The sequence below is a fragment of the Panulirus ornatus genome, chromosome 65 (genome assembly GCF_036320965.1).
Source record: "Panulirus ornatus isolate Po-2019 chromosome 65, ASM3632096v1, whole genome shotgun sequence".
NCBI classification, from domain to species: domain Eukaryota; kingdom Metazoa; phylum Arthropoda; class Malacostraca; order Decapoda; family Palinuridae; genus Panulirus; species Panulirus ornatus.
The window spans coordinates 24,467,341-24,483,641 of record NC_092288.1 but is presented as its reverse complement, the minus strand read 5'-3'; the positions used below and the strand labels follow the sequence as shown (position 1 = coordinate 24,483,641).

At 45.2% G+C, this 16,301-nt stretch overlaps 1 protein-coding gene across 3 annotated transcripts in view; it reads right to left on the bottom strand.

Moving 5' to 3' along the window:
- Nucleotides 1-16,301, bottom strand: part of LOC139746385 (uncharacterized) — a 150,491-nt gene that overhangs the window by 95,654 nt on the left and 38,536 nt on the right. Inside the window, exon 1 of one of the 3 annotated variants that reach the window (XM_071657586.1) lies at nt 2,139-2,675. The exons of the other annotated variants lie outside the window; for them this stretch is intronic. Within the exon in view, the coding sequence (XP_071513687.1) occupies nt 2,139-2,480 (342 nt within the window). The 5' untranslated portion in view covers nt 2,481-2,675. Of the gene's footprint in view, nt 1-2,138; nt 2,676-16,301 lie in introns of those variants that run through there. 3 annotated transcript variants of the gene reach the window in all.

Genomic DNA, 16,301 nt, shown 5'->3' with positions numbered 1-16,301 from the left:
TCTTGCATTCACCTCCCTAACAACCCCATCCATAAACAAATTAAACAACCATGGAGACATCACACACCCCTGCCGCAAACCTACATTCACTGAGAACCAATCACTTTCCTCTCTTCCTACACGTACACATGCCTTACATCCTCGATAAAAACTTTTCACTGCTTCTAACAACTTGCCTCCCACACCATATATTCTTAATACCTTCCACAGAGCATCTCTATCAACTCTATCATATGCCTTCTCCAGATCCATAAATGCTACATACAAATCCATTTGTTTTTCTAAGTATTTCTCGCATATATATAAATATATATATATATATATATATATATATATATATATATATATATATATATATATATATATATATATATATATATATATATATATATGTTGTTTATGTGTTTGTTTGTGGTGCAGTTTGAGAGAGTGTGAGTGTGAGCAGTTGTCAACACCTGCAGAGCCTGTCTTAGTCTAGCCTCAGATAACATCACTTGACCGCCGTCACCCAACATTTCTCCCCTTGATCTTTTTTTGCATTTTTTCCAATGCCATTCGGGTCATTTCTGATCTCTTCATGGTTTCATTGTCATGGTACTTCAGTACTGAAAGGGGGGGGGGGGTCTCCATCCTGCTGCTAACGACGAGACAGGGAAACAGGCAATTTTTAGACAAACCATCTATTGTGAGACAAAGTATCACCTTACTCTCTCTCCCTTTATCAGGTGAGTAATGAGTTACTATGAGTTGGACTGCCTGTGCTCTCAGTTCTTTCCTTGAAACTCGACATAAAAAACAGACAAACAAACAAAGGTTTACGTTCATAAACATCAAGGTGTTTGTTTGTTTGTTTGTTTCAGACTACCGGGAACTGTGCTGTGAGAATGACCACATATTGAGGAAAATCAGGTCCGTGACACACTGCCTTAACGGGGGCCAGGTCAAAGGCCGGGTCACGTCGCCCAACTCAGGTCACAGACAAAGATGACGTGCAACAGTGGTGTGAGGGAAACTCTTGTGACACAGAAAGAAACAGATAAAACAAGAGAAAAGAGTCGGTTAAAGTACAAAAAAGAAAATAGAACACCGCTTTGAACATGTAGGCTACACCCAGCGCCTAAAGTGGAACAGCAGTTCAACTGAACGTTAAAAGTTCACATTAATAAGGAAAGAAGAAGCGACGAATGCAGGAGTGGGAGGGGGGAAAACATAAAAAAGGAAAACGGGATGTAGGAAAACAGGATGAGGTACGGAAAACGGATTGTATGTGCCCAGTAGAACACAAGTATTGGCATGAACCATCTCTTTTTCTTTTTTATCTCTTCATTTTGGAGGCTTCAACGCACATCAGGGGCCTGGCCTGAATTAAGAGGGGGGGGGGGGGGGGTCGAGAGGAACAGCAGAGAAAACGGGAACATATTTTTTTCTTTTTTTGGTTGGAATGGAAAATGTGTGAACACCAATTTGTTTTGGTTGCTGTAATCCCCGTGGACAGTTCGTCAGTGTGGCTCATCAGTCCAAGGCTGGCTCGACTGAAATGGCGTGAATGATGACAAGTCTGAGTGTTTGTGGTGGTATGAGAGACATTGAAAGGCAGAGCAGCTGTTACACAATACTGTCACGCTTAGAAAATGGGAAGCAGGGCTATCCTGTTCCATTATTATTCGTCACATAATCGTGATTTTTTTCTCTCGATGTTTTGGCGGAAAAAGATGCTAAAGACATTTCTCAGTGGTCAGGTCAAAGGTTAGGTTAACGTGGCCAAAGTCAGGGTCCTTAAGGGCTAGGTCAAAAGCCAGGCCTTCTGACCCAAGGGTCGCACTCAAGATCTTGTAGACTCTACAGCTGTTTATTTAGCACATCTGGGCCAGTATTTGGGGACTGTATATCTTCAGGAGGGAGAGACAAATGCACTTATGTAAGATGGACACTTTGCGAAGGCACAAGAAGGAGATTTGCACACATGACAACAACAGGTCATGTCGGGGTCACGGAGGGTTGTGGAGGGTTGTGGAGGATCTCCACATGTTTACCAGAGGCGTGTGTGTGTGTGTGTGTGTGTGTGTGTGTGTGTGGCAGGACACACCACAACATCCCCGACCACACTGGTGTGTTGTTCTTCACTCGCTCGAACTTACCTTCTGGACGGAGCGCCCTTGGGCTGCGTCCTGCACCTCCAGGTACTGCAGGTATGGATCTTCGTGGTCGTCCTCTGACCTGGCCCAGGTCATGAGGTAGCGTGCGTGTTTACCCACAGCGCCGAGGTCGACGTCCACGGGCAAGACGCCCAGGAAGGTGAGGGTCACCAGCTTGAGGAAGACCAGGGACAGGAAGATCATCTGCAGACCCGACAGCTCGCCCAGTTCGAAGCCTAAGGTGTTGACGGGAGTTACGTTGATGGTGTTCACGGGAACCGGCCGTAGGCCCGGCTGCATCAGAGCCAGCAGGAACGCCACCCAAACACACTTCACGCCCTTCATTTTCTGTACAAGTAATTCCCCAGGACCAGACGCTCTTCCCTTCCGTGTCTTACTGGCGAGGGAGATGAATTTCAAGTACAAACATAATCGTCTGGCCTAACAGGGCAGGCGAGTGTGCAGGATCTCCCTCCAACGAAGGCACACACTGGTTGCCACGGTGCGCAGAACGAGACGGCAAGAGACAGAGAGAGAGGGGGGCGCTTGGAGAGATCACCTCCACACATTACCAGCCTCTGGTGGGACTGACAACCCCCCCCCCCCCTCCCCGTCCCACTTACCTCCACAGCCTTTGCCTTCTCCCACTGGAAAAAGTCGATCAAGCAGGTATTTTATCACCGTCTGCTTGCAAGCACCCACTTCGGTATGGTTGCAACGTATCCCCTTCGCCTGACCAAACCCGATCCAGATACCTCATCTACCTAGGAGATACGGTCGTGTGTAGTTCTACAACAGCGCGAAAGGAATGACGTGATAGCCAATGGCAAATGATGCAGATTTCGTAACCACTCGTCACGAAGTGCAGACGTGAGAGGGTTGGGTGGACAACCAACCCCTCGTCACAATCATGGAAAATAACTTGAAATTTCACAGTCCCTCTGATATGGTCCTTGTGTTGTTGGGAAAGTTCTTCTCTCTCATCACCAAAAGTTCTCACTGTCTCTGCATGTCTCTCGGAGAGGGTGATTACTTACATCTCCTTTATTTATTCATTATGCTTTGTCGCTGTCTCCCGCGTTAGCTAGTTAGCGCAAGGAAACAGACGAAAGAATGGCCCAACCCATCCACATACACATGTATATACATAAACGCCCACACACGCACATATACATACATACACATTTCAACGTATACATATATATACACAGACATATACATATACACAGACATAGACATATATACACGTGTACATATTCAAACACTGCCATCATCCATTCCCGTCGCCACCCGCCACACATCAAATGGCACCCCCACCTCCCCCACGTGCGCGCGAGGTAGCGCTAGGAAAAGACAACAAAGGCCACATTCGTTCACGCTGTCTCTAGCTGTCATGTGTAATGCACCGATAAGGGGATAGGGGAGAAAGAATACTTCCCACGCATTCCCCGTGTGTCGTAGAAGGCGACTAAAGGGGACAGGAGCGTGGGGCTAGAAACCCTTCCCTCCTTGTAATTCTAACTTTCTAAAAGGGGAAACAGAAGAAGGAGTCATGCGGGGAGTATTCTACCTTCGTATTCCGTGCGTGTCGTAGAAGGCGACTAAAGGGGGCGGGAGATGGGGGCTGGAAATCCTCCCCTTCCAGTGTTTCAGTTTGTGAAAGAGGAAACACAAGAAGGAGCTAGGTAGGGAGTGCCCATCCTCCTCGAAGGCTCAGATTAGGATGTCTCAATGTCTTTGGATGTAACCAAGATAAGAAGAGAGGGGAGATAGGTAGTATGTTTGAGGAAAGAAACCTGAACGTTTTGGCTCTGAGTAAAACAGATCTTAATGATAAAGGGGATGAATGGTTTGGGAATGTCTGAGGAGTAGAGTTAGGGGTTAGTGAGAGGACAAGAGCTAAGGAAGGAGTAGCACTGCTACTAAAGCAGGAGTTGTGGGAGTGTGTAATAGAGTAGAAGTAAGTAACTTGTAGATTGATGTTGGTAAAACTAAAAACCGATGGCGAGAGATGGATGATTATTGGTGCTTATGCACGTGGCCATTAGAAAAAAGATCATGAGAGGCAAGTATTTTGGGAGCAGCTGAGTGTGTGTGTGTGTGTGTGTGTGTGTGTGTGTGTGTGTGTGTGTGTGTGTTAGCAGTTTTGGTGTACGAGACTAGGTATTAGTGATTGGTTATTTGAATGCAAAAGTAAGTAATATGGTAGTTAAGGAGAGATGATCACCGGACATTATTATAGATTATTCCTGGGAAATTATATGGGAGGGTTTTGACTGAGAGGGTGAAGACATGTACAGAGCATCAGACTGGGGAAGAGCAGTGTGGTTTCAGAAGTGGTAGAGGATGTGTGGATCAGGTGTTTGTTTCGAAGAATGTATGTGAGAAATAGTTAGAAAAGCAAATGGATTCGTATGTAGCATTTATGTATCTGGAGAAGGCATATGATAGAACTGATAGAGATGCTCTGTGAAAGGTATTAAGAATATATAGTGTGGGAGGCTAGTAGCTAGAAGCAGTGAAAAGTTTTTATCGAGGATGTAAGGGATGTGTACGTGTAGGAAGAGAGGAAAGTGATTGGTTCTCAGGGCAGGGCAGGGGTGTGGGATGTCTCCATGGTTGTTTAATTTGTTTATGGATGGGGTTGTTAGGGAGGTGAATGCAAGAGTTTTGAGAGAGGGGCAAGTATGCAGTCTGTTGTGGATGAGAGAGCGTGGGAAGTGAGTCAGTTGTTGTTCGCTGATGATACAGCGCTGGTGGCTGATTCATGTGAGAAACTGCAGAAGCTGGTGACTGAGTTTGGTAAAGTGTGTGAAAGAAGAAAGCTGAGAGTAATTGTGAATGAGAGCAAGGTTATTAGGTACAGTAGGGTTGAGGGACAAGTCAATTGGGAGGTAAGTTGGAATGGAGAAAAACTGGAAGAAGTAAAGTGTTTTAGATATCTGGGAGTGGATTCGGCAGCGGATGGAACCATGGAAGCGGAAGTGAGTCACAGGGTGGGGGAGGGGACGAAAGTTCTGAGAGCGTTGAAAAATGTGTGGAAGGCGAGAACATTATCTCGGAAAGCAAAAATGGGTATGTTTGAAGGAATAGTGGTTCCAACAATGTTATATGGTTGCGAGGCGTGGGCTATAGATAGAGTTGTGCGGAGGAGGGTGGATGTGTTGGCAATGAGATGTTTGAGGACAATATGTGGTGTGAGGTGGTTTGATCGAGTAAGTAATGAAAGGGTAAGAGAGATGTGCGATAATAAAAAGAGTGTGGTTGAGAGAGCAGAAGAGGGTGTTTTGAAATGGTTTGCTCACATGGAGAGAATGAGTGAGGAAAAATTGACAAAGAGGATATATGTGTCAGAGGTGGAGGGAACGAGAAGTGGGAGACCAAATTGGAGGTGGACGAAGAAATGAAAATGATTTTGAGCGATCGAGGTCTGAACATGCAGGAGGATGAAAGGAATAGAATGAATTGGAACGTTGTGGTATACCGGGGTCGACTTGCTGTCAATGGATTGAACCAGGGCATGTGAAGCGTCTGAGGTAAACCATGGAAAGTTTTATGGGGCCTGGATGTGGAAAGGGAGCTGTGGTTTTGGTGCATTAAACATGACAGCTAGAGACTGAGTGTGAACGAATGTGGCCTTTGTTGTCTTTTCCTAGCGCTACCTCGCGCGCGTGCGGGGGAGGGGGTTGTCTTTTCATGTGTGGCGGGGTGGCGATGGGAATGAATAAAGGGAGCAAGTATGAATTATGTACATGTGTATAAATGTATATATCTGTGTATGTATATATATGTATACGTTGAAATGTATAGGTATGTATATGTGCATGTGTGGACATGTATGTATATACATGTGTATGTGGGTGGGCTGGGCCATTCTTTCGTCTGTTTCCTTGCGCTACCTCGCCAACACGGGAGACAGCGACAAAGTAGAATAATAAAAATATATATATATATATATATATATATATATATATATATATATATATAAATTTATATATATATATATATATATATATATATATATATATATATATATATATATATATATATATATATATATATATATATATATATATATTCATTGATGGGCGTGTAAAAGAGAGACTTTTAAAGGATTTAAATGTGCTAAGAGGGGCAGCTGGTGGAATATCGTATCACTATGTTGTGGAGGCGAGGGTGAAGATATGTAGAGGTTTTCGAAATAGAAGAAACAATGCAGGAGGGAAGAGAGTGGTGAGAATAAGTGAGATTGGAAATGAGACTTGTATGGAGGAATACCAGGAGAGACCGAGTGTATAATGGCAAAACGCGAGAGCAAATGAAGTGAGGGGTGTGGGTAAGGATTGGTGGGTATTTAGGGAAGCAGTGATGGCATGTGCAAGAGATGCATGAGGCATGAGAAAGGTGGGAGGTGTGCAGATTAGAAAGGGTAGCGAGTGGTGGGATGAAAAAGTAAAGTTGCTTGTGATAAAGAAAAGAGAGGCATGTAGGTGGTACTTACAGGGAAGGAGTGCAAATGATCGGGAGATGTATAGAAGAGAGTGGCAGAGGGTCAAGAGGAAGGTGCAGGGGTTGAAAAAGAGGGCAAATGGGAGTTGGGGTGAGAGGGTCTCATTAAACATTAGGGAGGATGTAAAGATATTTTGGAAGGAGGTAAATAATGTGTGAAAGACATAAGAATAAATGGGAACATCGATGAAGGAGGCAGAAGGGGAAGTGAGAACAGGTAGTGATGAAGTAAGGAGGAGATGGAATGAGTATTTTGAAGGATTGTTGAATGTGTTTGATGATAGAGTGGGAGATGTAGGGTGTTTTGATCGGGGTGGTATGCGAAGTGAGAGAGTCATGGAAAGTGGTTTGGTGAAGAATGAAGAGATGGTGAAAGCCTTGCGTAAGATGAAATGCGGCAAGGCAGCTGGAGAGGATGGAATTGCAGTTGCATTTCCTAAGATAGGGAGTGACTGTGTTGTTGATTGGTTGGTAAGGATTTTCATTGTATGGGTGAATCTTGGTGAAGTGCCTGAGGGTTGGCGAAATGCATGTATAGTGCCAATGTATAGTGGCAAAGGGGATAAAGGTGAGTGTTCAAACTACAGAGGCATAGGTTTGTTGAGTATTCCTGGTAAATTATATGGGAGGGTATTGATTGAGAAGATGAAGGCATGTACAGAACATCAGATTGAGGAGGAGCACTGTGGTTCCAGAACTGGTAGATGATGTGTGGACCAAGTGTTAGCATTGAACAATGTTTGTAAGAAATACTTAGACGAATAAATGGATTTGTATGTAGCATTAATGGATCTGGTGAAGGCATAGGATGAGGTTGATAGAGATGCTTTGTGTAAGGTCTTAAGAATATATGGTTTTGGGGGGTAAGGTGCTAGAAGCAGTGAGAAGTTTTTATCAAGGGTGTAAGGCGTGTGAACGAGTAGGAAAAGAGAGTGAATGGTTCCAAGTGAAGGTCAGTCTGCGGCTGGGGTGTGTCATGTCACCATGGTTGTTTAATTTGTTTATGGATCGGGTGGTGAGGGAGGTAAATGCAAGAGTTTTGGAGAGAAGGGCGAGTATGCAGTCTGTGGGTATGAGAACTGGGAAGTGAGTCAGTTTTTGTTCGCTGATGGTACATTACCGGTGACTGATTGAGTGGATGAGAAGAACTGGGAAGTGAGTCAGTTTTTGTTCGCTGATGATACATTACCGGTGACTGATTAAGGGGATGAGAAGAACTGGGAAGTGAGTCAGTTCTTGTTCGCTGATGATACATTACCGGTGACTGATTGGAGTGAAAAACTGCAGAAGTTGGTGACTGAGTTTGGAATAGTGTGTGAAAGGAAAAAGTTTAGAGCGAAAAATGTGAATGAAAGCAAGGTTATTAGGTTCAGCAGGGTTGAGGGAAAAGTTAGTTGTGATGTAAGTTTTAATGGAGAAACATTGGAGAAAGTGAATTGTTTTAAATATCTGGGAATGGACTTGGTATGGAATGGAACCATGGAAGCAGAAATGAGTCATAGGGTGGGAAAGGGGACGAAGATTCTGAGAGCGATGAAGAATGTGTGGAAAGAGGATGTTATTTCGGAGGGCAAAAATGGGTATATATGAAGGAACAGAAATTCCAACATCATTATATGGTTGCAAGGCATGGGCTATAGAGAGGGTTGGGCGGAGGAGGGTGGATGTGTTGGAAATGAGTTGTTTGAGGACAATGTGTGGTGTGAGGTGGTTTGATCGAGTATGTAATGAAAGGGTAAGAGAGATGTGTGGTAATAAAAATAGTGTGGTTAAGAGAGCAGAAGAGGGTGTTTTGAAATTATTTGTACATATGCAGAGAATGAGTGAGGAAATATTCACGAAGGACATATGTGTCAGAGGTGGAGGGAACAAGGAGAAGCGGGAGACCAAATTGGAGGTGGAAGGAAGGAGTGAAAAAGATTTTGAGCGGTCGGGGCCTGAACATACAGGAGGGTGAAAGGCGTGCTCGCAGTAGAGTGAATTGGAACGATATGGTATACTGGGAGAGGGAACTGTGGTTTCGGTGTATTACACAAGACAGCTCGTGTATGGGTGTCAGCGGATGTGGCCTTTCTTTGTCTGAGTCCAGCCGCTACCTCGCTGACGCAGGTGGCGGCGATCGAGTGTGGGGGAGAAGAGAATGTATATATGTTTTTTCATGCATTTATGCTGTTTCCTGTAGGGTGGGGTGGAGTCGGGAATGGATGAAGGGGAGCAAGTATGAATAATAAAGTATAATAAAAAATAATAAATATATATATATATATATATATATATATATATATATATATATATATATATATATATATATATATATATATATGTATATATATATATATATATATATATATATATATATATATATATATATATATACATATATATATATATATATATATATATATATATATATATATATATATATATATATATATATATATATATATATATGTATATATATATAGGGGATGGGAATGAATAAAGGCAGACAGTGTGAATTGTGTGCATGGGTATATATGTATGTGTCTGTGTGTGTATATGTGTACATTGAGATGTATAGGTATGTATATTTGCCTGTGTGGACGTGTATGTATATACATTTGTATGGGGGTGGGTTGGGCCATTTCTTTCGTCTGTTTCCTTGCGCTACCTCGCAAACGCGGGAGACAGCGACAAAGCAAAATAAATGAATAAAAATATAGGGGAGAAAGAATACTTCCCACGCATTCCTCACGTGTCGTAGAAGGCGACTAAAGGGGACGGGAGCGGGGGGCTGGAAGCCCTCCCCTCCTTGTATTTTAACTTTCTAAAAGGGGAAACAGGAGTCATGCGGGGAGTGCTCATCCTCCTTGAAGGCTCAGATTGGGGTGTCTAAATGTGTGTGGATGTAACCAAGATGAGAAAAAAAGGAGAGATAGGTAGTATGTTTGAGGAAAGGAACCTGGATGTTTTGGCTCTGAGTGAAACGAAGCTCAAGGGTAAAGGGGAAGAGTGGTTTGGGAATGCTTTGGGAGTAAAGTCAGGGGTTAGTGAGAGGACAAGAGCAAGGGAAGGAGTAGCACTACTCCTGAAACAGGGGTGGTGGGAGTATGTGATAGAGTGTAAGAAAGTAAACTCTAGATTGATATGGGTAAAACTGAAAGTGGATAGAGAGAGGTGGGTGATTATTGGTGCATATGCACCTAGGCATGAGAAGAAAGATCATGAGAGGCAAGTGTTTTGGGAGCAGCTGAGTGACTGTGTTAGTAGTTTTGATGCAAGAGACCGGGTTATAGTGATGGGTGATTTGAATGCAAAGGTGAGTAATGTAGCAGTTGAGGGAATAATTGGTGTACATGGGGTGTTCAGTGTTGTAAATGGAAATGGTGAAGAGCTTGTAGATTTAAGTGCTGAAAAAGGACTGTTGATTGGGAATACCTGGTTTAGAATGAGAGATATACATAATTATACGTATGTAAGTAGGAGAGATGACCAGAGAGCGTTATTGGATTACGTGTTGATTAAATAGGCGCGCGAAGGAGAGACTTTTGGATGTTAATGTGCTGAGAGGTGCAACTGGAGGGATGTCTGATCATTATCTTGTGGAGGCGAAGGTGAAGATTTGTAGAGGTTTTCAGAAAAGAAGAGAGAATGTTGGGGTGAAAAGAGTGATGAGAGTAAGTGAGCTTGGGAAGGAGACTTGTGTGAGGAAGTACCAGGATAGACTGAGCACAGAATGGAAAAAGGTGAGAAAAAAGGAGGTAAGGGGAGTGGGGGAGGAATGGGATGTATTTAGGGAAGCAGTGATGGCTTGCGCATAAGATGCTTGTGGCATGAGAAGTGTGGGAGGTGGGCAGATTAGAAAGGGTAGTGAGTGGTGGGATGAAGAAGTAAGATTATTAGTGAAAGAGAAGAGAGAGGCATTTGGACGATTTTTGCAGGGAAACAATGCAGATGAGTGGGAGATGTATAAAAGAAAGAGACAGGAGGTCAAGAGAAAGGTGCAAGAAGTGAAAAAGAGGGCAAATGAGAGTTGGGGTGAGAGAGTATCATTGAATTTTAGGGAGAATAAAAAGATGTTTCGGAAGGAGGTAAACAAAGTGCGGAAGACAAGGAAGCAAATGGGAACTTCAGTGAAGGGGGCTAATGGGGAGGTGATAACAAGTAATGGTGATGTGAGAGGGAGATGGAGTGAGTATTTTGAAGGTTTGTTGAGTGTGTTTGTTGAGTGGCAGATATAGGGTGTTTTGGTCGAGGTGGTGTGCAAAGTGAAAGGGTTAGGGAAAATGATTTGGTAAACAGAGAAGAGGTAGTAAAAGCTTTGCGGAAGATGAAAGCCGGCAAGGCAGCGGGTTTGGATGATATTGCAGTAGAATTTATTAAAAAAGGGGGTGACTGTATTGTTGACTGGTTGATAAGGTTATTTAATGTATGTATGTCTCATGGTGAGGTGCCTGAGGATTGGCGGAATGCATGCATAGTGCCATTGTACAAAGGCAAAGGGGATAAAAGTGAGTGCTCAAATTACAGAGGTATAAGTTTGTTGAGTGTTCCTGGTAAATTATATGGGAGGGTATTGATTGAGTGGGTGAAGGCATGTACAGAGCATGAGATTGGGGAAGAGCAGTGTGGTTTCAGAAGTGGTAGAGGATGTGTGGATCAGGTGTTTGCTTTGAAGAATGTATGTGAGAAATACTTAGAAAAGCAAATGAATTTGTATGTAGCATTTATGGATCTGGAGAAGGCATATGATAGAGTTGATAGAGATGCTCTGTGGGAGGTATTAAGAATATATTGTGTGGCAGGCAAGTTGTTAGAAGCAGTGAAAAGTTTTTATCGAGGATGTAATGCATGTGTACGTGTAGGAAGAGAGGAAAGTGATTGGTTCTCAGTGAATGTAGGTTTGCGGCAGGGGTGTGTGATGTCTCCATGATTTGTTTATGGATGGGGTTGTTGTCCTCAAACATTACATTTCCAGCACACCCACCCTCCTCCGCACAACTCTATCCATAGCCCACGTCTCGCAACCATATAACATTGTTGGAACCACTATTCCTTCAAACATACCCATTTTTGCTTTCCGAGATAATGTTCTCGACTTCCACACATTTTTCAACGCTCCCAGAACTTTCGCCCCCTCCCCCACCCTATGATTCACTTCCGCTTCCATGGTTCCATCTGCTGCCAAATCCACTCCCAGATCTCTAAAACACTTTACTTCCTCCAGCTTTTCTCCATTCAAACTTACCTCCCCATTGACTTGTCCCTCAACCCTACTTTACCTAATAACCTTGCTCTTATTCACATTTACTCTCAACTTTCTTCTTTCACACACTTTACCAAACTCAGTCACCAGCTTCTACAGTTTCTCACACGAATCAGCCACCAGCGCTGTATCATCAGCGAACAACAACTGACTCACTTCCCAAGCTCTCTCATCCACAACAGACTGCATACTTGCCCCTCTTTCCAACTCTTGCATTTACCTCCCTAATATGTGGTGTGAGATGGTTTGATCGAGTAAGTAATGATAGGGTAAGAGAGATGTGTGGTAATAAAAAGAGTGTGGTTGAGAGAGCAGAAGAGGGTGTTTTGAAATGGTTTGATCACATGGAGAGAATGAGTGAGGAAAGATTGACCAAGAGGATATATGTGTCAGAGGTGGAGGGAACGAGGAGAAGTGGGAGACCAAATTGGAGGTGGAAAGATGAAGTGAAAAAGATTTTGAGTGATCGGGGCCTCATCATGCAGGAGGGTGAAAGGTGTGCAAGGAATAGAGTGAATTGGAACGATGTGGTATACCGGGGTCGACGTGCTGTTAATGGATTGAACCAGGGCATGTGAAGCGTCTGGGGTAAACCATGGAAAGTTCTGTGGGGTCTGGATGTGGAAAGGGAGCTGTGGTTTCGGTGCATTATTACATGACAGCTAGAGACTGAATGTGAACGAATGTGGCCTTGTTGTCTTTTCCTAGCGCTACCTCGCGCGCATTTGGGGGAAGGGGGTTGTTATTCCATGTGTGGTGGGGTGGCGATGAGAATGAATAAGGGCAGACAGTATGAATTATGTAAGTGTGTATATATGTATATGTCTGTGTGTATATATATGTATACGTTGAGATGTATAGGTATGTATATTTGCGTGTGGGGACATGTATGTATATACATGTGCATGTGGGGGGGTTGGGCCATTTCTTTCGTCTGTTTCCTTGCACTACCTCGCTAACGCGGGAGACAGCGACAAAGCAAAATGATAGAAAAAAATACACACACACACACACACACACACACACACACACACACACACACACACACACACACACACGAATATAATACATATAAACGCGCGCTTTCATAAAACACATAATGCCCTCCAACAGCAAGGACTCAAACCAGGGACCTTTCGGGAGTTAGATGGGAACGCTAACCGCTCGGCTATGATCGCGTCCAATAACAAGGAAATGACTATATTGAATACCCTTCGTCTCACATCCGTGAGCAACGGAGTCTAGACCGGTCAAATCCCATCAGGCTCACATTACCAGCAACCAGCCATTCTACAGAACTCCACATTACCAGCAACCAGCCATTCTACAGAACTCCACATTACCAGCAGCCAGCATTCTACAAGAACTCTCCTGTTAAACTTGGAGTCATATGAAATCGTGTGAGTGGATGTCTTCCTTCGTCTGTTTCCTGGCGCTAACGCGGGAAACGGCGATCACTTACGGGGGTAAGGATGAGGGGATGGGGTTGTTTATGGATGGGGTTGTTAGGGAGGTGAATGCAAGAGTTTTGGAAAGAGGGGCAAGTATGAAGTCTGTTGGGGATGAGAGAGCTTGGGAAGTGAGTCAGTTGTTGTTCGCTGATGATACAGCGCTGATGGCTGATTCATGTGAGAAACTGCAGAAGCTGGTGACTGAGTTTGGTAAAGTGTGTGAAAGAAGAAAGTTAAGAGTAAATGTGAATAAGAGCAAGGTTATTAGGTACAGTAGGGTTGAGGGTCAAGTCAATTGGGAGGTGAGTTTGAATGGAGAAAAACTGGAGGAAGTGAAGTGTTTTAGATATCTGGGAGTGGATCTGGCAGCGGATGGAACCATGGAAGCGGAAGTGGATCATAGGGTGGGGGAGGGGGCGAAAATTCTGGGAGCCTTGAAGAATGTGTGGAAGTCGAGAACATTATCTCGGAAAGCAAAAATGGGTATGTTTGAAGGAATAGTGGTTCCAACAATGTTGTATGGTTGCGAGACGTGGGCTATGGATAGAGTTGTGCGCAGGAGGATGGATGTGCTGGAAATGAGATGTTTGAGGACAATGTGTGGTGTGAGGTGGTTTGATCGAGTAAGTAACGTAAGGGTAAGAGAGATGTGTGGAAATAAAAAGAGCGTGGTTGAGAGAGCAGAAGAGGGTGTTTTGAAATGGTTTGGGCACATGGAGAGAATGAGTGAGGAAAGATTGACCAAGAGGATATATGTGTCGGAGGTGGAGGGAACGAGGAGAAGAGGGAGACCAAATTGGAGGTGGAAAGATGGAGTGAAAAAGATTTTGTGTGATCGGGGCCTGAACATGCAGGAGGGTGAAAGGAGGGCAAGGAATAGAGTGAATTGGAGCGATGTGGTATACCGGGGTTGACGTGCTGTCAGTGGATTGAATCAAGGCATGTGAAGCGTCTGGGGTAAACCATGGAAAGCTGTGTAGGTATGTGTATTTGCGTGTGTGGACGTATGTAGATACATGTGTATGGGGGTGGGTTGGGCTATTTCTTTCGTCTGTTTCCTTGCGCTACCTCGCAAACGCGGGAGACAGCGACAAAAATATATATATATATATATATATATATATATATATATATACATATATATATATATATATATATATATATATATATATATATATATATATATATATATATATATATATATATATATACACACACGGATCGTGTTAATGTTTGCCACAGTTCTCTGCGAGGTCTGGTTCCTCCAAGTTTGACTTTAATAAATCATTCTTTTTTTTTTTCGTTTGGAACAGGTAAATTGTGGTGTTATCGCCTTGTTCTGTCTGACTCGGTTCCTGCACCCGCCACCTGGCTAACGTGCCCCCACCACCCACACCAGCAGCCGTGGGCGGGCATGGTGTTGACCTCACCACCCACACCAGCAGGCTGGGGCGGGGCCTGGTGCTGACCTCACCACCCACACTAGCAGGCTGGGGCGGGGCCTGGTGTTGACCTCACCACCCACACCAGCAGGCTGGGGCGGGGCCTGGTGTTGACCTCACCACCCACACCAGCAGGCTGGGGCGGGGCCTGGTGTTGACCTCACCACCCACACTAGCAGCCGTGGGCGGGCCCGGTGCTGGCCCCCACCACCCACACCAGCAGCCGTGGGCGGGCCTGGTGTTGACCTCACCGCCCACACCAGCAGCCGTGGGCGGGTCTGGTGCTGGGCCCCACCACCCACACCAGCAGCCGTGGGCGGGCCTGGTGCTGACCTCACCACCCACACCAGCAGCCGTGGGCGGGCCTGGTGCTGGCCCCCACCACCCACACCAGCAGCCGTGGGCGGGCCTGGTGTTGACCTCACCGCCCACACCAGCAGCCGTGGGCGGGCCTGGTGTTGACCTCACCGCCCACACCAGCAGCCGTGGGCGGGTCTGGTGCTGGCCCCCACCACCCACGCCACCAGCCGTGGGCGGGCCTGGTACTGGCCCCCACCACCCACGATTGCAGCCATGGGCGGGCCTGGTGCTGACCTCACCGCCCACGCCAGCAGCCGTGGGCGAACCTGGTGCTGTCCCCACCACCCACGCCAGCAGCCGTGGGCGGGCCTGGTGCTGACCTCACCACCCACACTAGCAGCCGTGGGCGGGCCTGGTGCTGGCCCCCACCACCCACGCCAGCAGCCGTGGGCGGGCCTGGTGCTGGCCCCCACCACCCACGCCAGCAGCCATGGGCGGGCCTGGTGCTGGCCCCCACCACCCACGCCAGCAGCCGTGGGCGGGCCTGGTGCTGGCCCCCACCACCCACGCCAGCAGCCGTGGGCGGGCCTGGTGCTGGCGTGTGGATAATAAGCGTCTTCGTTGGTGTGTGGAGCAAGTTTGCCACATGGGATGAGGGTCTGGTACGCCCATGAGGTCGACCACCTCGCCTCATTAACTGACACGGTGGGACGAGTTTTGCATGCCATCTGCCTCATGTATGAGGTTAGAAGGAGAGGCAGTCGACATGCAGTGACCTGACCCCGTCATGCACAAGGGGTCATACACATAGAAGCATGACGCACCGGAGTGGGAGAAAGTTGGGTCATTGGACACTACAGAGAGATCTGTTATGACCAACACAGGTCACCCTCATCTGTCTGGCTGTTGGTCTATCATTCGGTTCAGAAATTAGCGGGTGTAAAATTCGCTAACCTTCAACAAATTTTATTAGAGATTTATTGAAGATGTTGTAAGATAAAATAAAAAAAGAAGTAATGCACGAAATCTGTGACTAAATTTCCCTACCCAATCTTTCCCTTTTCCTTTACTTAGATTTAATATAATTGACGTTCGATGTATTGAAAAATCTAAATTATGTAACGTGTACATTTTTTTCATTGAAAAACCTAAATCATGTAACGTGTAAATGTTTTCTTTTTATTGAAAAATCAAAATTATTTAACGAGTTAAATAGTTT